At 34.0% G+C, this 27804-nt stretch overlaps 1 protein-coding gene across 2 annotated transcripts in view; it reads left to right on the plus strand.

Moving 5' to 3' along the window:
* The window catches only part of LOC149846367 (cytosolic endo-beta-N-acetylglucosaminidase 1-like), a 123443-nt gene extending 96673 nt beyond the window's left edge, over positions 1–26770 (plus strand). Inside the window, exon 11 of one of the 2 annotated variants that reach the window (XM_089996327.1) lies at positions 26616–26770. In XM_089996327.1, coding sequence (XP_089852453.1) covers positions 26616–26687 — 72 coding nt within the window. In that variant the 3' untranslated portion in view covers positions 26688–26770. Of the gene's footprint in view, positions 1–2753; positions 3691–26615 lie in introns of those variants that run through there. The other variant, XM_089996326.1, reaches the window with a different exon arrangement.
* The last annotated feature ends 1034 nt before the right edge of the window (positions 26771–27804 follow it).

Here is a 27804-nt window from a genome sequence, read left to right on the forward strand (position 1 = left end):
GAAAATTATATAATACATAAAGCCACCTTTTGATATAACAGATGTGGGTCCCCACACATCCGAATGTATTAACTCAAGTGGTCGAGAAGAGACAAAGGTTCTTTCTTAATAAGGTAAAGGTAATCTCTTCATTTTACTAAGAATACATTTTTCACATGTAAAGGTTTCAAAATTACAAAAATTTTCCATCTTTGAAAAAACTGGATCTTGGATACACTAGGATGGCCAAGTCTCTTGTGCCATAGATCTAAATACATTTTCTGAATATTACAACATAATATATTCTTGGGTATTTTAAAAAAATTCATGTAGTATATAAGCCTCATTTTTTATGGTTTTCCCCAATCAACTTCCCTGATTGGTGATCTTGCACTCGACAACCATGAGAGGAGAAAGAAACATTACATCCATGGTCAGATAATTGAGAGACAGATAAAAGATTTAGGTTAAGTTTATGAATATATCTAATTTGTGGAATACAAAATCTTTTTGAGTTTTGAGAAATATTTTCAAAATTTTCTATTCCTTTGATTTCAAGAGATGTTCCATCAGCCGTAAAAACATTTGACCTACTTGAGTTATGACATTCGGATAATATATCAATGTTTGATGTCATATGAAAAGAGGCACCTGAGTCAAGGAGCCAAAGAGATTTACCGGGATTAGAGATGCTGACGGAAGAGACTGCGACTCTAGTGGATGAAGATGCAACTGAGTAGAGGTTGAAGTGCCTCCACATGCTTTTAATGGATGGTTTGCTTGATTCTTATGGAGGTCCGACAGAAGCAACCTTCTTCTCATAGGGTTTCTTCAATTTCGGACAATAAGTTTTCATGTGTCCCAATTCTCGATAATAATAACAAATGACTTTCTTTTTTTCAAATTCATTTCCTTGTTTTTCATCATTTGTCCCCCCATAGTGTGGAGGTTTGTATGTACGAACATAGTTTCACAGTCTATATACAGCTAGAACCGAGTTATCATCACACTTGGTTATTCTCTTTTTAAGCCTATTCTTTTCCATGCTTAATTCTTCTATTGTGTCTTCTACTAAAGGAACTTTCCCTCGATGAAGAAGAACGGATTTGGTTGATTTAAATTCGATCTTAATCCACTAATAGATTGAAAAAAATGCTTCACATTTATTTGGTTTTTTGACGGAGTTCTATGTTTTTTGGAGAATGCCACTTTGGTTCAAGAAGAGCCAACTCTTCCCATAATTCAGACAAGCTATTATAGTACTCTCTAACGCTTTTGTCCCCTTGAACCATATTTCGTACTTTGCCTTATAAGTTGCACACATGTGCAATGTCTTTAAGAGAATACATTCTCTTAAGATAGTTTCATGCATCGTTTGCATGTTCAAATTTTGCAAGACTTGAACATTTTTCGATATCGACACTACTAATGAACCAAGATATAATCTTTGCATGTCCCATTCTCCATTCCTTCCACTTTTTTCGTAAGTGGTAATGACTTTATTTTTCTCAACCTCCGTAAGAGATATTTCTTTCTCACCTACCTTCGTAAGGATTAGCTTAGGTTTCAAATCAGTCCCATCAACTAATCCCTAGAAGCCCATGTAACATAGTTAGAATCATTAAGCTTAATGGGTTTAATGGTGACATTATCATTGTCATCTATTTTACAAGGTTTGAGAAGAAAAATAAAGAAGAAAACAGATGAAAGAGAGGATAATGAGTACTCCACCACCGATAACAAGTACGAGTGCTCCTCCAAGCTTTTACACGATCACAATTTCATACACTTGAAAAGAACTGCACTTCTTTTTCAAACTTTGAATGGCACGTTTCCCGATGTACCAAAAATAAACTTAGCCTGATTATCAAGCTCTGATACCATGTAAGAAGATGAGTTCTTGGATCACCACCAATCGAAACTTCAAATAGCTCCAACCAAAGTGTCGAGAAAAATCACTCACAAGAACCACAATGGTTCATACAAAATACCCAAAAAAGGGTACGAAACAACAAGAAAAATATATATATTATTGATTGGGAATCACCCTAAAGAAAAACATACATTGTAAGTGGGCAAAGCCCCATATTTATATACATTGAGAGAGTAGAAGAGACTAAATAGAGCCGTCGACTCTTTTGCTTTTTGACTAAGTCAAATGTTGACTAGTCAAAAAGGCTAAAAAAGAAAAAAGAAAAAAATCCTATTCTAACTAAACTTGGCCTATGCTAACTAAGCTAAAAAGAAAAGAACAATTCCTAGTTAGCTTAGATTATTACATATTATTTAACAGTTCACACTATGATGTTAAAGCTATACATTGTGGCATATATTCATGCAAAGTGTGTCATGATGCTTGTAGCTTCAATTTTTCTGATATAGTTATTCTTTCTTTCCTCTGAAACTGCATAATTTTTTCTGGTCTCAGGAATCAACAACCAATCTTTTAGTGAAATTAAATATCCCAGTCTTTCTCATTTCAGGGAAAAACTATCAACTCATTTCAAATAAGAAAAAGTTTTGAAGCTATCAAAAAATATGTTGCAATGTTAAGATGATTGTAGTCATGATTTGGTTTGCAGAAATAATTTGAAATCTGTAAAGTGCTTGCTAAAATGGTCGTGAAACTCTATGTTGCAAATCAGTGATTACTACACATTTTCTTTTTACCAATAGCTTAAATTATACCATAATATTTAATGTTCTTGGTGTTCCCACTGTTTATGCTTCTGCTTATGGACAGAAATCAGTCTGAGATCAACCTTTTCTTGTAGGTGCTGTTAGAGGGTGATTCTATATTGGGCCTGGCCTTGGAATTTCTTTCCATGTCCAATGGAAGGAGTATGATACTTCTTGCACCTGAAGGACAATTCTTCCCTAATAAAAGCAATGTTACTGGCAGCCTCTATGGTGCAAATGAATTACCAAGAGCATTTGACAGAATCTTGCCACTGCATGTTAGAAATTTGGAAACCCAAGATAAGACCTTGACTAACTGGCTCCTGGAAGAGTGCAGCATTAAAATGCCTGGGCAGATATTAACAAATATATATGCTGTTTCATACAAAGGAATGCCTGCTTTGCAGCCAATAAAACATGAGAGTGGGGATTCTGCACTGACAATCTCAACAAATTATCATGCATCACTTGGGGACATTAGCATTAAAACTTCCAGAAATTACGTTATCTTTCCTCCAGCTACTGCATGGGTATTTGAGGGTCAAGATGTCTCTTGGTCTTCCAGTTCTGAAGGAATAAAAACTATTAGTATTAAACTTGTTTGGAAACTTGGAGAGCATGTTGCTTTCTCAAGTTCAGGAAGTATGCCAGTTTATCCAAGCTACAATGTATATGTTAGAAGATTAGTTGGTGGACCATATGATGATGGAATTACTGGGAAAGAAGAATATCTTGGCGTAGCAAAAGTTCAAGCATTCTATGTGTCTTTATTGGCAGTTGAACCAAATGTTGCAAATCTGAAGTTCATTCTTCAAGTTTGTGCTGCTGATGGTGCTGTGCAGAAACTTGCTGATGCTCCGGTCCTACTAGTGCCTACTCCCCATAGTTTATGAGGTGCTTGAATAAACTATAACTACTTTATTGCTGACCTCTTTTAGAATCTGTTAAGAAGTTCTTGATTAAACTATAAGTACTTATGACATTTTATGATATTTTTAAGTATAAATTCGAATGAGTTTGAAATTTGTGCAAGTTCTGTTTTCTTCCAGTTATGCTATAATTGCTGCTTCTAAGCCAAAGGTTCAGTTGATCTCTGACCTCTGTTAGCAGCTGTTAAGTTCTTGTGTCTCCTTGCAACTTAACGGGTTTTATTTAATGCACATCAAACAATATACAGGTAGCTGCAAGGTTCATTTCTCCATCATCTTCGAGGTGGGAAATATATTTAAAATGTGGAAATACCAATGGTTTTTAGCCAGAAGATACAATCCGTGGACCGTCCAACCAAAAAGTCCAAAATCTACAACCAATGAGGATCGGATCGGATCGGATGACAATCCCTCTAATGTTTGGGTGTTTCATTCATCAGATCTTATTTATTTCTTTTTTATAATTTATTAAGAAATATAATATACATGAAGATTTTACAACGTCTAGACATGTTTTTAAAACGTGAAAAACTAATGGCTCACTCACAATGCATTTAATATTGTACAATACAAATTATTGTGGGTCGTTAACTTTTAGTGCTTATAAAAAATATATCTAAATATTGAAAAATCACAATCTAAATTGTGTTTCATATTAAATGAATGAGAAAAATCCAATATATAGTGGGTTGATGAAAAACTCGATCATCAGAGAAGTAATTTCGTTCTATCTTCATTGGTTGTAGAGGTTGCACCTTCCGTTGGATGAATGGTCCCCCTTACACACACACACACACACATATATATATATATAGTGGGTTGATGAAAAACTCAATAATCCGAGAAGTAATTCCGTTCCATCTTCAATGGTTGTAGAGGTTGCACCTTCTATTGGTTGAATGGTCCCCCTTCCACACTGATCATGCATAATTTCTATATATTTTTTATGCATGATCCATCGAAAAAATGCATCAAAAACCCATTCGTGTTAATATTTTTCAAGAGATTGCTCTAAAATTAAAATGAGAAAAAACACACATTTCAACTAGTCTCAACGGCTGGTCGAGGAGCCTTGTTCCCGCTACCCTTCGACTTGTCAAAGCGTCTGGGCTGAGTTTTCTTAGAAGTCTCCCAATCGTCTTGCGACACGAAAAACATCGTTACTACCTATAAGGGGTTGTCTTTGAGAACTAAAGGATAAAGTTTTAGATTTCTTACCTGAAGTATTGTGGCCATCTCAATGGCCTGATTGAGATTTTGAGGATGGATAGTTAGTACTCGTATCCTTAGTTTATCACGTAACCTGTGCACATATTTCTTGGTTCGTGCTTCATTAGTGGTGTACGTATGTGGGCAGTACATTTCCAGGTGTCGAAAATGAGTGGTATATTTTGTCACCTTCATTGAGCCCTGGCGAAGATCCAGAAACTTCTGCATCTTGCGATCACAAGCATACTAAGGAAAATAGGTGTCCAAGAACACCTCTGAACTCCTTCCAGGTGAGGGCACGTTGCTCGTCTGGAGTGTAGCGCACCTCGCATGTCGTCTCCCACCAACTCTTGGCATCACCCTGGAGCCGGTAGGTAGCAAAAGAAACATACCTCTCAGCAAAAACTTTGAGAATCTCAAAGATCTCACCGATGATGCGTACAGGTCTGCCGGTCTACCGCTTCAGGATCCTCCTTTCCTGTGAAAGCAAGAGGGCTCAACTCCATGAAGCGTTTGTAAGATGCTCCATGTATCGCAACAACAGGTGGTGTTGCATATGCGTATGGCTGATGGCCAACACCATTGCCATTACCCGCATTGTAACGCCTCAGAGCTTTAAAATCGAAAGCTTGGGCTTGTCAACATTGAATTTATATGTGCTTATGCTCAAATTGGTGACTATCGACCCTATGAGTGGGTACTTGACTTTGCGTAATTAGAATGCTAAAAGTCACTTAATAAAATTCATAAACCGTTAAGAAACTATTCTTAAGAAGAGAATCATGTGAAGTTTTACATATTCAAAATCAGATAGTCTAGCTAGAGAGAGCCTATGAGGATGTACAGCTCCACGTGAGTGTACATGTTCCAAAACCAGTAGTTTGGCTAGTATGATTCTATGAGGGTGTACCCTCTTTTGCATGTTTTGCAGTGTTTTAGTAGTTTTAGGAGTTTTTAATTAGTGTTCTAATTAATTTATGATTTATTATTTTTAAAAATATATTTTTAAAAGTGTAGTTTTTAGAATTTTTGAAACTTAATTGGAGTTTTTAGAAAATAGTGTTTTGTCCTAATTTTTTTTAGTATAAAATTATTTTTTCAAGAAGAGAGGGGCATCTTTCCTCTTGAAATTCATGCCCCTCTACCTTTCTTCTTCTCTTCTCTTCTTTCCCCGTTTTTCTCTTGGCTGGTTTCTCCCTCTATTTTTCTTTCCTTCTTCGTTTCATTTTGCTTCTAACTTTTGCTATCGCCGGCTTCTTTTTATCCCTATCGTCGGAGGCACGTGCAACCCGAAGAAAGACCACGTTCTTCTTCTCAACCCTTCCATCGGAGGTAAATTGCGAGGTTTGCTTCTTCTCTCTTGTCTCTTCATAGTTTATTATTTAGATTAGTTTTTATTTATTTTGTAGAATACATGCGTAATATTTCATCATTGCATATAGTATAGTTTAATCTTCGTGTATTTGTTGCATTTAGTTTAGTTTGCTTACTTTTATCCATTGCAAAAAGAAAAAAAAAATGTGTTTAACATAGCATAAAATTAGTTGTGTTCATATTGATTCTTTGTTTCGTTATTTCATTTTCGTTATTTTGTTAGAGGACACACGGTGCATTGTGGGTCACAAATATATTTTTCTACCAGACCTGTCATCATTGACAAATCTGGTCATATTCACGAAATCAGATCCTCGCCATCGATTGATGCGAATCGGTGCAGGCCGACCGGTTTGAGTAGTTTTTTTTATCGGCTTAGTGATCTGATCAGTCATCAATTGACCAGATCAGATCACGTTGTGTCAGATGGACAATGCAGATCAATGTGAGCTGTTGCAGTTACAATCGAGTCTCAGTCGTGGAGTAAAGAAAAAAATGTATATTTTTTTTGTGAAACCTGACTTGTTGCCCATCGAGTAGGCCATTCAATGTCTGTGTTCAGATCCATCCTTTTTTTATTTAAACCTTTTTATTTTAGTATAATTTTATGTTACAATTAGTTAGCCATCATTCAAGCTGTTGTTTCTCTTGTTTTATTAATTATTCATCTAGAATTTGACATTAGGTTAAGCAATTGTTTTTAGTATAATTAAGTAGACTAGATTAAATTATTTCATAAACCTAAATTAGACATTTTTTTAAGTTCATGTTTTCTTGAATTAGAATTAGCAATTTGTTTATTTTATTTCATATTTAGTTAGCCTTCATTAAGTCTTAATGTAGTTAATTTAGATTCATAGTTTTAATGTTCAAGATTAATTAGTTATAGTTTGTTACATGTCAAGTTGTTTGTTTTGAATTAGTTAGTTTCTTTCTTGTTTCAAGTTAGTTTGTTATCAAGTTGTTATTTAGTTTGTTGCTTAGTTAGTTTATTTGTTACATGTTAGTTTAATTGTTACATGTTAGTTAGTTTGTTTTAAGTCTATTAGATTAGGTTGTTAGAGTCTTATTTTCTTGAGTATTTTTTAAACTAATATTAGATTTTGGCATAGTTTTCTTCGTTTGTTTGTGTGTTTTGTATTTTTGTGATTATGCATGTGATAAGCCCTCAAAAGTGCTCCTGAAGAGCCCCCTGAGATCCCTAAAAGGTCTCTTAAAAAGGCCCTTCAAGCCCCTCAAAGAGCCCTTAAGTACATGTAGGAGAAATATAAACATTGATGATCAAAGGGACTAGAGCTCAAAACTGAAGACCATTTTTCTTTTCTTTTAGTTTAGGTTTATTCATTTTTTAAAGTCAAATTGTAATAAAACCATTTATTATTTTTTTGATCCCTCTGTAAGAGGATAACTCATTGTAATTAGTTAGTTATTTTTATTTTTAAGGCAATAAAGCTTTCATTTATGTGGAATACAAACATTTTCACTCTGTTCCCTGAGTTCGACCTAGATCTCACCCTAGCATGAGCTGGTTTTTATTATTTGGTGTCTGGTTTTCACAAAATATTTGTATAAAAAATATCTCTTTAAAATTTTATTTCATAAAACCTACACCGCACACACACACACACACACACACACACACACACACACACACACACACACATATATATATATATATATATATATATATATATATATATATATATATATATAGGAAAACTATATCTTCGGACGGGTTTTCCTTCAAACTCGTTTGGGTGCATGGTGTAATGCCATGCATCTTAAAAAAAAAAGATTTAGTGGCAATTTTCAACCATCGCTAAATGTGTGGTTTTTCATCTAGATTGCCGCTAAAAGTCTAGAGATCAATAACAATGCTTCATCCAAACAATCTTCAAACACTTTACATGTTTGAAGATACATGTTACTATATAAATTATATATATGTATATATATATATATATAGAGAGAGAGAGAGAGAGAGAGATGAAAGCCTGCCCACTAAAAACATGCAAAACCTGCTAGATAAGTCTAGACCATTTGATCATTTTATGATCGGATGGTCCATATTAATTTTATATATAAAGTAAAAATGTGTTTCCCTAACCTCTCTCAATCAATCTCCTATCCCTTTCTCTGCCTCTTCTTCATTCTGTTCACCTCATTTGCATCTACATTGCCTTTCAACGTTTTGTTCTTGAAAGTTGATATCTCGATGCTCAAATTGGGCGCCGTGTGACTCTCTATCTTGATTGATCTCTACAATCAATGAAACACTCGAGTTTCAAGGGGATCAAGGCACTGAGTGGTTCTTCACCTTAAGAGATGGTGATTTAGTTTTTTCAAATGGTTGTAAGCAAGGTTGTCTGTATTGTACCGTACATATTGTTACTTTTGGTCTTTACGATATGATACACCCCTTATCATACTATAAGGTCTGATGCACTTAAATATGACCCAAAAGTCAATTTTTTTGTTTTGGTTTTAAAAGGTCTCTTGAGAGCCGAGTTCTCCATATGTCTAGAGGCTGTTGGAAGGGAACCTACATACCCTAGGTTCTGTAAGATCGATTTTGGGTTGATTTGTGTACAAGAGGGATTTTACAAGTTTCTCAAGTAAGAATGCATTTTCATCCATTTTTCTACTCAAGAAAGTGGTTTAAGGTAAAAAAATCTTTATTCTATGCTTCTTATTGAGTTTTTTAATTGGTTATGTTTTATTTTAGATCATTCAATGTCATCTTCACGTTCATGTCATAAAGATGATTCTATATGGCAATACTGCAGAAGCATTGATAATGTACCACTACTAGGGTCAACATTGAATTTGAGATGTTTGTTTTGTGGTGCTATTATTAGAGGTGGGCTACATAGATTTAATTAACATATTGCTAGTATTCGTCAACATGTATATTCATGTGGTTATTCATCTATTTCTGCCATTTTTTATGCTAATGTTATTGCTGAACTAGAAGAAATTCAAAGAAGAATTTAAAAAAAATGCAAAGGACTTCCAACATTGTTCTAGATTTTGAAGATGATGATAATAACCCACTTGCCAATAAAATGTGTGAATACAAAGAGGCAGTAGCGTGGCGGTTGAATGCAATAATAAGAATTTTTTGTCCTAATTCTTGGCCTATAAAAAAATAGAATTTTTTATAGTTTAGAATATAGAGATAAAGATTAGCAGATAAGACATTGGTTACATGTGATGTTTCTAGTTATCATGAACTCTCAATAGTTTAATTATGACTTATGACATTTTAGTATGACTTGGATGTGAATTTAATATTGTTAAAGCTTTAATTGTGTTTAAATTATATAGTTGCCTTTTATTTACATTGTCACTTATCACTTGCATGATCTGTTTCATGTGTTATGATTTTTTCTAATTAAAAAATATATTAAAAATTTATAATATGTTTACGATATGATACAATACGGTGTTACTTTGGGCTCGATCGATACAAGTAAAGATACAATACTTACAACCTTGGTTATGAGGATATAAAATTATGACCTAACACCCAAACCCTATTCCCCGCCCCCCTAATTCTTGAATCATTTGTGAGTTTGCATACATGCATGTGTATATGTGAAGCTTGTGAATTGGTTTTGGTAATAATTGCTTATTTCTTGATCTATCTGCTTTTTGGCTCCCTATATATCAATTTTTTTCGATTTTATAATTTCAAAATAAATGAGTTCAACTTTTGGACTGATCTATGTATATAAACTATGAAGCTCATTTTGAGGTGATGCTAAGAGTTTTTGACAAATTGGGTAAACTAATAGAAGACCATTGATACTTTGTTTGGAACATGATCAAATAGCTAAGATGTATGCTCTACATGCCTATGCCTGCAGTTATAGATAAGGAGTCCAAAGAGTCATGAACATAGTTTTTGAAGCATCTTAGATAGGCATGTGAGGCTATAGTATGTTGTTCCCCACACATGTTCTAAATGTCATATTGAATATTTTATAAAGCACTTGACAAGAAACTTTGTTAAGAAATTTGGTTCGCCACTAAGTGCACTTTGGTGAAGCATAACTCGAGCAACCACGAAACCACAATGCACATATTTTCTTAAAAAAATTCGGAAGTAAGATATAATCACATATGATTATATTGCCTTCAACGTGAAACTATAATTGTGGGCTACATCTCACTTTTCAGAAAAAAATATAGGTGTTTGACATCTAATATAGTAGAGAGTTTCAATTCATGGATTTTTTCCATACGTGACAACCCCCTAGTGCCTCTTCTGGAGAGGCTTCATCTCATGTTGATGACACTATTTAAGAAAAGAAAAAATATTATATAAAAAATGGCAGGCATTATTGTGTTTAAAGTAAAAGAGAAGGTAGAGGAATAAAAGAGAAATGCACAACAACTATGTGTTATTGTACATTATCACCTACATCACTACGAGGCCCACGACTGATCTCACAGTTACAATATTGATCTTGAGAAGATGAAATGCTCATGAAGACATGAGATTTCATGCAAACATGCAGTTGCATGCATTTTGTATGAGGGCAAGCTACTAAGTAATTACTGTGACAAGTTCTTCAAAGTTGAATAATATAAAGCTGCATATCATTCATTTTTGTTCATTCTGTTGATGGATAATGGTCCATTGACTCTTATTTTAGTCTATCCACCAAAGATGCTACATCCACCAAGGTGACCTAAGTTGAGGAGACAAAAAACAACACCAAAGAATGTTGTACCATACAAGTGCTAACAGGTGGAAGCACACATAATAGTATGTTTGAGTACCTCTTGTTGCAAAATATATGTATTTGTGTGTTTTTCTCTCTTTGTGTGTGTATATTTGTTAATAATTGTATAATGAATTGCTTCTATTTAGTTATCTATTTTTTTTTTAATGAATTTTATGTATATCTTAGTTCTTTTACGATATATTATACACATAAAGAGAAATGTGACAACCAAAAAATAACCAAACCCTACCCCCAAGCAAGGATCCAATTGTGGTAAGATTCATAATGAAACAAGTTATGTTTGTATACAATTTCAATTGTTAGGTTTGCACATGGTATTGACATGTATTCATTTTCAATTAGCCATCAAAATAGTTTGATGAGAACCAACAAGATGAGCAACAAGAAAAACAATTGTTCAATGTACAATTTTATATAGACACTATATTAAGCAATGACATAAGTGTTATGTTTGTATGTAGATTCATTTGAATCTAACATGAATATATCACATATATTGATCATGTAGCATCTAGAAAGATTCATAAAAAGAATTTTTGATCAACACAAATAGGACAACAATAGGAATAAAACTATAAAAAACTATTTACCTTACATTGTATTTCTGAGTGAGTCTCGAAAGGGATAGTCTTCATGTTTTTCTACCTTGTATATAATTGTTTCAAGATTGATTATGATATATTTGTCATACTGTATATGCAATAGTTGGATAGAAACATAAAACTTAGTTTCACACAGGTACATATTTATATGTCATATTTTATTATGTTTTTGGGATGTGAGCTAGGTAGTTATTTGTTAATAACCCTTTTTTCAAGTTGATGAAACAAACTGCAGGAGGTGTATGGTATGGTCAAATTGTAGGAATGCATAACGAACAAAGCCTGCTCGATTAAGCTCGACTTATGGCTCGTCTATGCTATAAATGCGTTGAGCTTATACTAGCTTTGAGGCTCAGAAGAGCAAACAAGACAAGCTTGATCAGCCTATTAAGCTCGATAAGGCTCGGTAGGCTCGATAAGGCTTGGTTTGTATTATGGGAATTTCAGACCAGTCCTACCCCTTTACTCCTTCTTGAACAATCGAAGTAGGGTTTTCCAGTTTGCTTGATCAATCTTCCCTTGAACGGACCTCCCCCTCACCTTGCCTTGATGATCGATGCACCCTCGCCTCGCTCCAATGGCCGATGCCCCTCGTTGTTGCAATCTTTTGACGTCATCACCCATCAGGCCACCACTATACTCTTGAGCCTTGGTGTCACCACCTTGTGTCTCCCGCCCTGCCCACAGAGGGATGCTTGCCTGATCTTCCCTTGGACAAACCTCTCTCTTGCCTTGCCCTGACAGTCGATGCTCCCTTGTCGGCTGCAATCTTCCCACTCCATCACCCATCAGACCACCACCACACTCTCGTGACTTAGCATCATTTCCTCGTGTCTCTTGCCCTACCCACAGGGGACCCCTTGCTCGATCTCCCCTCAGATAAACCTCCCCCTTGCCTCGCTCTGATGGCTGATGCTCGGGCTCGACACGAACTTAACGAACAAAGTCAAGCTTGGCACAAGCCAAGCATGAACACCAAACTTTAGGCTCTGTTTGAGCTCAAGGCGAGCTTGTACATATAGTTAGTTGGGTGAGTTGAGCTTCTACATTCCAAGCCCGACTTGTGTGCATCCCTATCAAATTGTATGAGAAGTTGAGGAAGAAGAATGAAAGTGAGGTTAATGCTCCATAAAAGAAGGCAATGGAGGAGGAAAAAAACTAAAAAGGTCTGCAATAGAAAACAATGGTAAGGAAATTGAAGCTAACTACCACAAAAGGTTCAAAGGCCAAACAAATTGTAAAGGACAATGCATAAGGCACTTAAAATCTGGTGATGTGTGCCACGTCTTTTAGCGTGATGATCATCTTAATATCAAAGAATTGAAATGTTTTGTTGTCGAATTCCAAAACTGCATAATCAAATCTATGAGACTATGACCAATGTTTCATGGTCGTACCTCCAAGAAATTTTGAAAATGCATTCAATCCAACCAATCCTTCGCTTCCTCTTATAGTGTTAGAAACCACTCGTGTGCTTGAAACTAGTAGAACCAATGCATCAGGCTTGTTGGATCCTCTGAATTTTGTGGTTATGGATTATATAATCACAATAAAATTTGCACAGAATTAGTCAAATATCATAGTTTAATTATTGAATATAAGACTCAAATTAATTTCACAGATATATATGATAAATTAATCATTGAATTCCAGTATTCAAACTAGTTATTTTATAAATATGCTTTATATATATATATATATATATATATATATATATATATGAAAAATTCATCAATCAATTAAAATATTCAAACTAGTTATTTTATAAACATGCTTCACACACACACACACACACACACACACACACACACACACACACATATATATACACATATACCATTTTAAACATTAAATTGCAAGAAAAAAACTAGTTATCCTAAAAACATGCTTCACACACACATATATGACAATTTAACAAATGCTTGTCTATATTCAAATTAGTTATCCTAAAAACATAATTTACATATATATGGAAAATTAATCATTGTATTACAATACTCAACCTAGTTATCTTACAAACAGGTTTCACACACACACATAAATATAGCATTTTAAACATGAATTTGAAAGAATTAAACTAATTATTCTAAAAATATGCTTCACACACACATATATTAAAAGCATCTTATAAACACATTACACAAAATAACGATTGAAGAAAATAATTGTCAATGACCACTAGACCTTGTTTGCCATTGCAACATCTTCCTTAGAGCATGCACTTTCTCCTTCAAGGAATGATCTGCCACCTCCTTCACAACCTCCACCTCAAACTCCTAAGGATCCTTCTCTGATATCTCCACATAAACCCCTTGAGGGTCTTCCTGTGCACTCTTCAACCCAACCTCAAACTTTTGTTGAGCATCCTCTTTGCAAATGAATCCTCACTCTCCTCCATACCTTGAGGACTATCCATATCAATCTCCACCTCAATATCTTTAACTTCTCTATTCTCCACATTCACCTCAACCTCAGTCTTTGCATCCTCACTTTATTGAGGTACATCATCTGCCCTTTCCACCCTCATAGTGTCCATACTCCCCCCCTTCATCTTGCCACTGCCACTAAAGGTGGCCACATCTTTAGCTTCCTCTAGTCGGGTATTGAGGTTAGCAACAACTTTAGACTAAGTCAATGGATCAAACTTCTTCACTACCGACTACACACATGAATCCCCCTCTCCCTCTTGTGATGCTTTTGGGATGGGAGAGATCATTTTGGCCACAAACCCTCAACCTTTTTTACAGGTTCAACATGTCTTCTTGTTGCCATTGAAGGTGTTAGTTGCTCCTTAGTTGAGTGCATATTTTTGAGCTTCATATTACTAAGGCTGCACTTTTTGTGAAATATGTCAGACATCCAAACTTTGGCTACGGAGCAGGTTCCCTCTCTATCCACTTGTCAAGCCTACTTCATACTTCATAGTAGGAAGTATCAGCTAGGGGGCATTCTTTCAGTTTCTTTGTTTGCTTTTTTCATTAGTAGCGGATGGTATAGGTGTGCCCTCTCCAAGACAGTTTCTTGAATCATCATTTTATAATAAATAAACTAAGAATTGTCTACAAAAACAAAATATAGAATAGAGATAAACAATCAGGCAAGAGAAACATGAAATAGGTTACTAAAAAAGCATTACAAAAAAAAAACATAATAAGATATTTTGACAATACAAAAAAAACTTAAAAATGATGCAAGTGTTCCCTAGCCATTTTTATAATACAAGATATACAATAGATAAACAACCAAATTCAATGATAGAGGCATATCAAATTAAGGGAAAAAAGTGAAAAACAGATACTCACATAAAAATGAATTAAATAAAAAAATCAGAATATGGTATTCAACATCCGAAGATAACTTGAGAACCATGCAATACTTTCACAAAAAAACTTAATCATGCCAATGTTTCAAATAATAATTGATTCATGCCAAAGCTTTCAAAAAACAATTGATTCAACTATTAAAGATGTACTTACCAGAAAAACTTGTCATGGATGATGTGTCAAACATTGATAAAGTATCGCCACTCGACGATAAGAAAGCAATAGCACTGAGGATTCACAACAAATGGTCACCAGAAAATTTTATCGGGGGAACCACGTTGGGTACCATTAAAAAATCCTAGTTTTTGCAAAAATAGTACCGAGATGCAAACCATGGCTTTTCAATAAATGAAGCATCACAAATAATGTTCATACAAATGTTCGTAAAAGGATAAGAAAATTGTAGTAAACTCATTCCTCAAATTTGCAAATATTTGGCAAGTCTGCAAATGAGTCAGAAGATTCACATATACAGAGCATGTTAGCAAATCGTTTTGTGAATGTCAGGAGGATGTCCGAAACTCTGTGATGACATTTAGATGCAGAGTATGTCATCAAAGAAGGTTCACAAGCCTTCTTTGCAAAGGTCCTACTATATTTGCAAAGCTGGTGCCATATTTACAGAGGCCTTATCAGGGTGTGAACGTTGCAGACATTCACTATAACTACCTGCAAATGTTGGTATACATCTGAAGACCTCCTTTACGAGTATTTACTTAAAAGAGGTTTGCATGCTTTGTTCATGAAGGTCATGCTAAATTTATGAAAGTAGTACCATATTTTCAGTCTTAACAGAGTGCGAATGCCGTGTACATTGACATTTGCAACAGGTACCTGTGAATGTCAGTATACAATTGCAGACCTTCTTCAGGAGTATTTGCTTAAAGAAGGTTCGTAGGGTATATGTGCAAAGGTCATACCATATTTACGAAGGGTAAAAATATCATAAAAAAATAAAAAAATGAATATTTTAAATATGCATGGGATGTCGACAAATTGGTAGGCATTTCAGGAAGTGCACCATTTTCAAGAACAATACCATCATTTTTTGTTTTATATTTACCCATGCTTTTATTTGTTAGTCACTTTGTGTTGATTATTTAAGTAAGTTTCTAGGGTTTAAGATTTTCAAAATGGATGATACGTACTAATATACACATAAAAGGCAAAAAATAATCGTACTGCACTACAAATTTGATGCATTTTCTCAAATGCCCCACAAAATTTAAAATCCGATCAATGTCCAATTTTGCAAATTTCTAATTATTTTAGGACCTTTTTACCTTTAACACGAGCAAATCTCCCAATTTTTGTGCATTATATATGTCGCAACACTCTCTTGATCTTACTAAGTCCCACTAAAAATAAATTCACATGATATTTTCAGAGAAATCATGAATTTTGTATAATATATAATGCAAAAAAGGCTACTTTACATCCCAACAAAATAGATCTGCATAATGAACGTGCACACCTTCTCTGCCTCGCAACTCCCATGCAAAAATCCCTTGTGAATTTTGTCAAGAGTTTCACGTTGGTGGTTGTGAAAGTCTGCCTTTCTATGCGAAATTCATAAAAAGTTTGCAAAATTCACATACTTTCACATGTTGTTGACTTTAAGCTATGCGAGATTATGTTTTAGTGTGCAAATTTATCTATATATATAGGCATTTAGAGTGGAAATTTTGTCAAGAGTTTCACGTTGATGGTTGCAAAAATTCTGAAATATTTGTGAAATTCCTAAAAGGTTTGCAAAAATCATGAAGTTTCACATGAGGTGATGAAAATTTCTTTTTCAACATGATAATTCTGCAAGCATGAAAAATCACATTTCGTTTCTTAAAACCTTTTATGCGTACCTTAGGGTTCTTGTGGTCCCCAAACCTCTTCCTCCTCGACAAATATAAAAGCAAAGCTAGGGTTTTATAGAAACTATGGTTCTTGTGGTCTCCAACTAGTAGAAAAATTTGGTCATTTTCCCATGGCCAAGCATCGATAGTGAGAATATTGACAATACTTCATCGATGAAAAATCATCGACGATGAGTTTTTTTTTTATAAGCATATCCTATGGTATGGGTTTGATAGAAAGCAAAAGTATGCAAATTGTTCATGAGTGTTGCAGTTGATCATCTGAAAACCCATTCTCATCATAGAGAACATGAACAATGTTGATGTAGAATCGATGGGGGGTCAATGACTTTAACGAACTATGATAACTGAATAGATGTGTTGGACGATGATGATATATAATCGATGGTATACTATATTCTCTTTATCAACATAGAGTTGACATATCCCACAGTCATCGTTCGATAACATGGTATAGGTGGGATAGAAAAAAAATCAGGTAAATAACACAGGGTATAGAATCAACAGTGGTATACTATGTTTTCTTCCCATCAAAGGTGTTGAGATACAACATTCTTTAGGCCCAAGAGATAGAGATACCTCTGCACATACTCTATTTTCTTCATCAAAGAGGCAGTGAAAAGAAACATTCATGTAAAAGAATGAAATTAATACAATATATGAGTGACTTTATTTTGTGAAAGAATAAAATGAATAGAATGTATTACCATTCATTCATTTTGTGAAAGAATGACATGAATACAATATGAGTGACTTCATTTTGTGAAAGAATGAAATGAATGCAATGTATAAACAACTTCATTTTGTGAAAGAATGGAATGAATGCAATGTATGAGCAACTTCATTTTGTGCAAAATTTTCACGTATACATGCGAGTTTCCTTCAAAATAAGCAAATTTTTTTCTTATGTACAAAATTTTGCAAAATGATGAAAAATTCATACAGATAATGAACATAGGAATATTCCCTAAATTTGCAAATTTCTAACTAAATATGTGAATTTCCTATGCAAATTCACACATAAGTGATTTTTTTCTCTCCTTATGTGCAAAATTTTGCAAAATGATGAAAAATTTGCACGTATACAGAATAGATCACATGTATACATGCAAAGTTCTTATACAAATTCGTATATATACATGGAATTTTTTTTATGAAAATTCACACACACACACACACACACACATATATATATATATGAATTTTCTTTAAAATTTATGAATTTTCTACTTATGTGTGAAATTTCATCAAATATGCAATAATTTTATTTTAAATTTTACTGTTATAGAATAGATTAGCCTGTTTAATAATTTAACAATACATTAACTTCTGAAAGTTACAACTAAAATTCATCTATAAATATAACATAACAATTACAAATTTTGTCAACCTAACATGCAAAACTACAACCAAAATTTTAAATACAACCATGAATGAACTTTACATTCAAATGACATCCAAGTTTTTTTTATTCTATCAAAATTACATCCACATATTGTCAAAATTACATCCAGAGCTCAACTAACTTCTCATCGTCATCCAGAACCTCATTGTTTGATGCCCTCTCTTCCAATCCCTCAACCTTTTCTTCCTCCGCCTCAACCATCTCTTTGGCCCACTTCAAACTGACCTTCTTCTTCTCACGTTATACTATTTCATCATACGCTTTCTGTAAATAGATACATCATTTAAAAAAAAAAGGTTATTAGTAAACAATGAACAATAGCTTACATAGAAAAATGGCATACAACATACTTGCATGAAATTTAATCCTTCACCTAAGCCCAAGTATTGCATGTAATTACGATTTCATTTGCAAAACCACTCTGTAAAAAAAATCTTGCAATACAACATTTAACCTAACAAGTACTTGAGAAAAATAAGCACATCATTGAATAAATAATGCTATCGTACCATATCTTCAACATTTTGATCAACAAGATATATACCACAAACATAAGATGCTAGAGCAGTTTATTGAAAAACACTATAAATTATAAAGAAGCAATTCATTAAAATCCACTAGCTAAATACTTAGGTTGATCTAAACATTGGCTGATCATTTTATTCATCAACTAGTTCATGTGCATTACTTGTGACTGCTTCTTGTGTAACTTTGCAACCAATTCAACTTCTTATTTAACTTCACAAAGAATGACTTCTTGATTACCTTTACTAGCACTTATAGCTTTATTTGTAATTAAGTAAACATCACTACTACATGACATTGATTCTACATCATCATCATCAAGACATGTATCTATATATGTCGGCCATCTAATTTTGAAGACCACTTATACTGGATGATCATTGACTCTTCTACATATCCAGTTTTATGAAACATCAATGTTACAAATTTCTTATAGTTATTGTTTTTAGAGACCAATATAGATCCCTAAATAAGTTGATTAGTGCTGAAGTAGCATGCCCCTACCATTTTAGAAGTCATCATAACTGCCTACACCAACCACACAACATATCATTCAGTTAACAATAACCATTTAGAAAACCAATAACCCACAATAGCCTTTGTAACCCCTATTCAATGCTTATGTACAATCAACCCCAACTACATCTACCAAAGGGAGAATGGCCAAGATTTGGAAAGATCAACCCCTAGACTGACACCCACAAGTAAAACATTTACAACAAGAAAACATACATAATACATCCACAACAACAACCAAACAAAAACACTACAAGGCTATTAACTATACATTTATAGAAAAAGCAAAAAGTTCAGAAACAACAGCAATCACTGAAATGAAGCAAAAAAACTAACCAGAAGAGTCAATGAGCGTCAGAATGGGGCAAAAAAAATTTCACAGAAATTGTCGTAAGGGTACAAAAAAAGGGTTAGGCTTCTAGAGGGAAAAGTGTTATCAATCTTTTCACATATAAACAAAAAAAGGAAAAAAAAATGAACACAACTGCCTATATATATATATATATAGGTAAATTCACACACTAAAACAAAATCTCGCATTTCTTAAAGTCGACATAATGTGAAAGTATGTAAATTTCACAAATTTTTCATGAATTTTACATCAAAGTAGACTTTTGTAACCACCAATGCGACTCTTGATGCAATTGGCAATCTAATTGCCTCTATATATATTTACACGTAAATTCGCATGCTAAAAAGGAATTTTTCATCTCTATAAGTCGACAACATACGAAAGTCTGTAAATTTCATAAACTTTTTATGAATTTTGCATAGGGATACATACTTTCGCAACCATCAATGCAAAACTCTTGATAAAATTTGCAAGGGATTTTTCCATGTTGTGTCGCAATATTCGTAGTATTTTTGAGAAATTCATGATTTTGATAAAAATGTCATGCAATTTTTTTAGTGAAATTTAGCGAGATCGACATAATGTTGTGACATAAAACGCAAAAATCAAGAGATCCACTTGTGCTAAGGGTAAAAAGGTCCTAAAGAAGTTAGAAACCTGTGAAATTTATGGGGCATTTAGGGAAACACATCAAATTTGTCATATAATACAATCATTTTTTGCATAATAATGGGATAGGATATGGATGTTGAACGTAATAGTTACTTGGATACAAATTCAAATATAGTTCTATGAATATGAGTGAAAATCTGAACTATATGTGTCCATTTTATATCTAACTCATGCATTTATATTGAAATATAATACATGCACATCCGTGTAACACACAAATATGAAAATGGATATGGATTGACCTAAGTATACCCGACCTATAACTGAACCTCCAAGTCTCTCTATTATACACGGTAATGGATGTAGACTAACACAAACTGACCAATATTTGACTCTTTTCATCCTTGCCCTTATGTAAGCTTAGTTATATGCATCCTTGTCCTCATCTCTATGTAAAAGTGGGTTGGATATATATATATATAGAGAACTATTTAAGCTAGGAATACAAGCAAACCTTCAAATTTTAGGTATAGAAAATGACCGCACTGTCCTGGTAACATGGTAGGATTTCATAAATGCCTCACAATTTGCCAAAATCTTCCCCATGCCATAAAATTCAATTCTTGACTTTTTAGAACATTTTTACCCTTCACACAAGCGAACCTGCTGATGTTTGTATGATAGATACGTGAGCTGGCCGAAGCTTGCAACATCTCAATAACAAGGAGATTCACATAAACATTCGTGGACTTGATGAATTACGCATAAAGTATTTATGAACCTGCTAACTTGAATCCCAACACAGGAGATTTGCATATGAAATGCATTGATCTTCTGAGATTCACAACCCTAGTGTGAACCTTCTAAAATTTAAAAGTTTTAGTTCAACAAGTTTGCTTTATATATTTATGGCAGTTCTGACATTCATGCAGACATCATGCGGACCTCCTTAAACTAAAAACTAGCATAAAGTCAAGATGTATACTTACAAATGTTTGTATGACATTCACAAATATTTGTTGTAAATGTCCTTACATTTACATGTTTACTGATTGATTGTAGATTCGTATCATGCATTTGTGAACATTACGACCTTCTTGCGAATGCCATGCAAACCTCCTTTAACTAAATACTCATATAAAGTTTGGATGTATGTCTGTAAATGTGTGTTGATATTTACAAATATATATTATGAATGTCCTTACCTTCACATGTTTACTGACTGATTGCAGGTTCACATCATATATTTTTGAACATCACAACTTTTATGTGGATATCATACAAACTTACTTTAAAAACAAAAACTCGCATAAACCTCATGAGAGGTAAGGAGATTCACAAAAACCTCATGGGAGTATTTGTGAATCTAATGTTGAATATGCGAATGCTCAGTATATTCACAATTGAGCTCAGAAGTTCCACATGTATGGAGGATGATCGTGAGTCGCCCGTGCAAACGTTAGGAGGGCATCCACAAATGTATCATGCGACCAGAAGCAAAAAATATGTGAAGGTAAGGACATTTGTGAATATAAAACTTTTGTAAATGTACGTCCATACTTTATACAAGTTTGTAGTTAAAGGAGGTTCACATGATATTCACGTGAAGGTCATGACATTTGCAAATACATGATGAGAATTTGCAATAAGGAAACATGCGAAGGTAAGGAGGTTTGCAATACATGTTGGCAAAAGTTAAAACACATATTTGCAGATGTACGTCCAAACTTTATGTGAGTTTTTAGTTAAAGGAGGTTCATATAGTATCCGTGCAAAGGTCGTGATGTTCACAAATATGTGATGTGAACCTACAATCAGTCAGTAAACATGTGAAGGTAAGGACATTCACAACACATATTTGCAAATACCACACATTTATAGACGTATGTCCAAACTTTATGCGTGTTTTTAGTTAAAAGAAGTTTGCATGATTTTTGCACGAAGGTCATGACATTCACAAATATGTGATGCGAACTTGTAATCAATTAGTAAACATGCGATGGTAAGAACATTCACAACAAATATTTATGAATGTTATACATACATTTGCGAACATACATCTTAACTTTATGAGAGTTTTTAGTTAAACGAGGTTTGCATGACATCTGCGAATGTAAGGACTACTGCAAATGTATAAAACGAACTTGTCGAATTAGAACTTTTAAATTCTAAAAAGTTCATACTATGGTTGCGAATCTCAAAATATCTGCGCATTTCAAATGCAAATCTCCTATGTTGGGATTCAAGTTAGCCATGTTCACAAATACTTTATGTGAATTTCATTAGGTCCGTGAAATATTTATGCAAATCTCCTTGTTATTGAGATGTTGCGAAAGACAACTATGTATCTATTGTGTGAGGCATTTTCGCAATCATGCCATTTTACAAGGACAATAGGATCATTTTCTGTTTTAGGTATTTGTGCATGAGAAATACTTGGATATCGTAGAGCTTCAAAAGATTTATAGATGATTAGCTTTTTACCCTTATCAATCCTGATTTTGATTCAAAATTTTGTCATTTTAAATACAAAAAAACCCCAAGACTGGATCCAACCATTTTAATGGATTTACAGGGCGCCTACAAATCCAGGTATGACAATTTGTCAGATAGATATCTGAATCTAATTTATTGGCATCCCTGGCTCATAGTAAGTTTGCCTTTTTTTTTCGCATTGGCAGGCCTCCCCTGCCAGGGAGTATTACCCAGCTTCGACCTTGCAGCAAGGATGCCCACCGTGGGTTTCAAACTCGTGACGTCTCATCAACTTGGTAACATTCACAAGTCCCTACCAGATGAAAGGATGTCAATCGGTTGGCCACTTTCCCTTGACCAGCTACATATCAGTAAGTTTGGGTAGATTGTACGCCAACTAGGGTCCTGACCGGTGTCACAAATCTCAATCTTGGAAAATTGCGGTGTTGCAAAATTTTGCAATATTTAGAAATTATAGGCTTTTTTCAAGAAAATTTTGGTATACATAAATATAGGAATACACAAAATTAAGCGATTTTCAAAATTGGAGATTTTTTTTAAATGTCATGTTTTTGTTTTTTCAGTATTATATTGGCCTTTCAAAGTATCATGACAAAATCACGATATTTTTAAACTTTTTGGCAATATTTGGGTAATGTCAAAGTCCAAGTGCCTTATTTATAAACAAGTTAAGAGAGAAGCTAAAACTGTTTATGTAAGGAACATGAAGCAAAGTATGGTGAATAACAGGAAACATAAGACACTGATAAGTGAAATCCAGGTTTGATAATGATTTCAACCCAAATTAGGCGGATATCTAATCAGAAACATACATTTTGAGGAGCTTCCTGAGTCTCAGCTTGAATATGAACGGAACTAAATTGGATTTAATCATATACCCATATTTGAGAAGGCTTTTCCCATGTGGTTGATCAATCATTTGCTCAATGAGATGGGATATATATATATATATATATATGAGTTAATATTGGCTACTAATGAAGGTACAGAACTAATGAGCTAGAAATCATAGGAGCAAGTTGTATCAACTCATTCTAATCACATAGATGTGTTCATCATGGTTTGTTTGCTAAGGATCAAACCTTGGATCTTGCTTTTCTGATGTAAAAATGTGATCTTTTGAGTTATGAATTTTTGGCATATTGTGGGCTGTTGATTTTTAAACCCGTTTAAAAACCTAATTACTTGTCTTAATCACATGATTCAAAACAAGTTTCTTAGATCATTTACAAAAAAATAGAAATTTTTGAAGAAAAAGGTGATTTCTACTCATTAGTTCCGTACTTTTATTAGTAGCCAATATTTACCCATATATATTTTTAATTTGAACTCTGTCCAAGACCAATTACATACCAACCAAAACAACCAAACAATGAGTTTGAGCCTCATAATGAACATGTATATATGCAACGACTAATCACCTTTATCTTATAGGCTAGGTAGATTTACCAAGTTGGTTGCTTGAACTTGCATTTTGTTCGCCCTACACCTATGATAGCTAACTACTAATAAAAGTATAGGGCATCTTAGAATAATATACTGTATGTGAACTTTGCATTTTATTCACCCTACATCTATGAAAGCTAACTCCTAATAAAGGTGTACGGCATAGTAGGATAATGTATTAAATAGCTCAACATGGGGTTTTCTCAAGTATGAAATTTCTCTAGTTGACTTTCCAAAAACAGCGGTCACAAATAGGTTGTGGAAACCTACTTCTAAGCAATTGTTGTCATATCATGTGCCACATGATACAATAATTGTTAAATGACATTAGATACAAATATGTTACAAAGAGTCTGAGCATAAATAATTGCAGTACCTTTGAAAAATAGCCATGAAAGATCACCTAGTTCAAAAAACGGTACGAAGGGGCTACCAAGTCCCATAATTTGATGTCAAGACTTCCTTTTTTTTCCTTGAGATGAAAGAAGCATCATGCATTTTTCAATACAATTGGAAAAGACTTTGATGGTTGCGTTAGGAATATAAAATAGAGATGTGACATTAGAGTCCTGATTTTTTACTGAACTTAAAGGTATAGTTTAAGAGATCGAATCTGGTAATAATTACTCACACCCACCCATGCCATCAATGTAGTGAACCTTAGGAAAATTAAGTCCACCAAAAATCTCATCCTAACCTGTCTACAAGGTCCCAGCTGAACGATGCTTCTCCAGAAAGGTTACTGCTAGTAGCTAGGTGTCGATTGATTGGGTATAACCCGGTCCAGTAGGTTCAGGGTTTGATAACAATGGAAGGAGTACGATTAACTATAGATCCAGGTCGCAGGAGCCGAGCATGGTTTATGAAATTTCATGCCAGACAGAGGACCAACCTGAGTTCTGATTAAGATCTGTATTTTTTAGTGTAAAAGACATAATAATATTTGCTCGTCGGATATGGACTGTGCAAGATTTACATAATCCTTATCGGACCTGGCAATATGTGTGTATATGTAATTTTCTCTGTTTAAGGCGATTTCTCATCTTCTTTTATGATTAATGAATTTCTTTACTCAAAAAAAAAAAAAAAGTGTGTCCACTCTCGAGTTAAGTGTGGGGGCTACTTGGCTCATTTATCTGCCGGAGGCTTTTGATCTCGGAACTGCTTGGACTTATTAAACATAAGACGACGTTTTTCATCCTCCCAAATGAAAGCTCAGGAATTGTACGGTATTAGATGCCTATCGCAACCCTGCTGTGGGTTATCTGCTTTATTAGCAGTTGCGTCCGCTGCAAGGTCGATTTTGCGAAAAAATAAGAAGTGTGTCATCCATCGTGCCCGCAATGGACAACGTGGCTGCCGTAACTGCACAACCCTTTCTTTACAGGCGCACTAGAATTGTGCGCCAGTAAAGATGTAGCCTTTACTGATGCACACTTTTAATGCGCCAGTAAAAATATTTTTGCGGAAATTACTGCTGAGGGTCCATCACACCGCACAATGGATCATGCTCAGCGTCATCCCGCTGGCATTGAGCACCTACTTAATCAAGCAGACCGTCCATCGCATGCATGATGAATGATCACACACAAAAACAAAAAACACCCCATCAAAAATGAGTTTTTGTGCTAAAAATACCATTTAGAGTGTTATTAATGTAATACCTATATTTTTTGTAAGTTTTATTAATTTTCTTATTGTATGATAAATCAAAAATTTTAAATTTGATTAGGCACTCTGTTATAGGATTCGTAAGATTTAGAAAAAAATTTGAGTTCGAATTTTCTAGATTTTACTTCTAAAGAATTCAAATTAACCTCTTAAATAATATTTAAAGAAAAAAGTTGAAATATATAGATTTTTGAATCTAAAGCAAGGGCTTACAAGGAGAGGGAGGGCAAGCGGTATAAATGACTTTGTAAAAATATGTCTTTGAGCACGAAAGGTTTCTCCTCTCCAACCACGAAGATAAGGGAAACCCTCTACAATAGACTGCAATATAGAGAGAAGAAACTCATGAGTGAAAGTCTGATGCATTGGGATGACGGTGTTGAGAGCTTCTTTCGATCTTGTCCTCCCTCACCCGGTACTGGTGAAAGGTACTCGGCCAAAGCCACCTATGTATAAAAACACCACTTGCGCCACTACCCTGATCCAGGTATATGTCTGTGTTTGTACTTATAGGGCTAAGAAGATAAACCTAAGTATGTATGCATTAGAAAGGCATGACATGCATCATCTAAGAAAAAAAAGATAATTAAAGATAAGAATCGGTTCAGGCATATTAATAACTTTTGCATTAGTAAGTACATGCATTTTTAATTGTTTTAATGTGAATGAATAATAGATAAATGTTAACTTTTGCAATGACATACTTACTTGAGATATTTACAGTATATGTTGAGCTTTGTCATATTTGATTTTTGTTAATTGCATGAAAATCTAAAGTAATTTCTGTTTACGAATTTTAGATTACATGTTTAGTATAGTTCTACCCTACTGAGGCAATTTTGTCTAAAACTATGAATTTCAATATTTTTCAGGAAGTGAGTGAGCCACATGTGATGACAGGAGGTTGCGATGAAGACCGAGCCATAACTTTTCCAAACCTTTGACGTTTTGGATTAAGAGCATTTTTAGTTGCTCAAAAACTCTGATATTTGATTTAATTTGTTAATTAGACATTTGTATTTAATTTTGGATGTATATGGACTTTTATTTCATTTATGAATGTTTAATTTCTAAGCTCAAACACACGTATGAATGTGAATGTAAACGAGAAGGTAACATGCCAAATTTTTGTCTCATTTGATTTTCTGCTGCAATATTATAAACACATTTAAACGTATTTCAAAAAAAAAATCCATGATTTTTGGGACTTAAAATTTGGGGTGTTACAACTTGGTATCAGAGCAATGAGAAAGTGTGGCTCAAATCCTGTTCAGCCAACCACTATCGCTGTGAGTATGTTCTAATTTTGTGTTTGTTTCATACTTGATATGAAAATCTTTGTAAATTTCTTACAAATTATGAATTGTGCAAAATTATAACTTAGATGCCTAGTAAGGACATCAGAACAAATAAATCATTTATGCAAAATTTAGAAGTTAATTTAATTTAAATTTTATTGTAGATGTCTTCACGACAACTATCTAGTTGGACGGCTCAGAGGGACTTCCTCTTGTAAGCCCTCACTACACATCAATTTATGCAACATTCATTCACATAAATGCATGCTCAAACATGTACCTACAACAAATACTTCATATTCTACTATCTAAAATCATGATGAGCATGATCTCTAAACTATGACAAGAAAATCACTTTTATTCTCATACATTCAAATCATGCTCAGCATGATCTCCGAACTACAATAACAACAGTTCTAGATATCAACAACTAAGTGGTGTGTGTGAGCAGAAAAGTGTTGCATACAATAAAAATAAATTTATTGGGTGATGCATTTGCACCACGTACTTACCACGGACATTTATCTGATTTGCATTTCACATTGCATTGCATTCAATGCACATTGACTTTTAGCTATTTTGATACTTAGCGTAAGTATCATATTTTTAGTATATCCTTCACTCAAATCAGTTAAATATATAGGCAACTATAGCACCCCTAGATATTCATAACTATGTGCGGTGTGTGCGCATAACTTGTATTTGCAATTCAGTGAAGTATTTAGCATAACAACATCATGCTTACGCAATTAGTGCATAAACA

The sequence above is a fragment of the Nuphar pumila genome, chromosome 2, assembly GCF_984573655.1.
Source record: "Nuphar pumila chromosome 2, dmNupPumi1.hap1.1, whole genome shotgun sequence".
In the NCBI taxonomy this organism is placed as follows: Eukaryota; Viridiplantae; Streptophyta; class Magnoliopsida; order Nymphaeales; family Nymphaeaceae; genus Nuphar; species Nuphar pumila.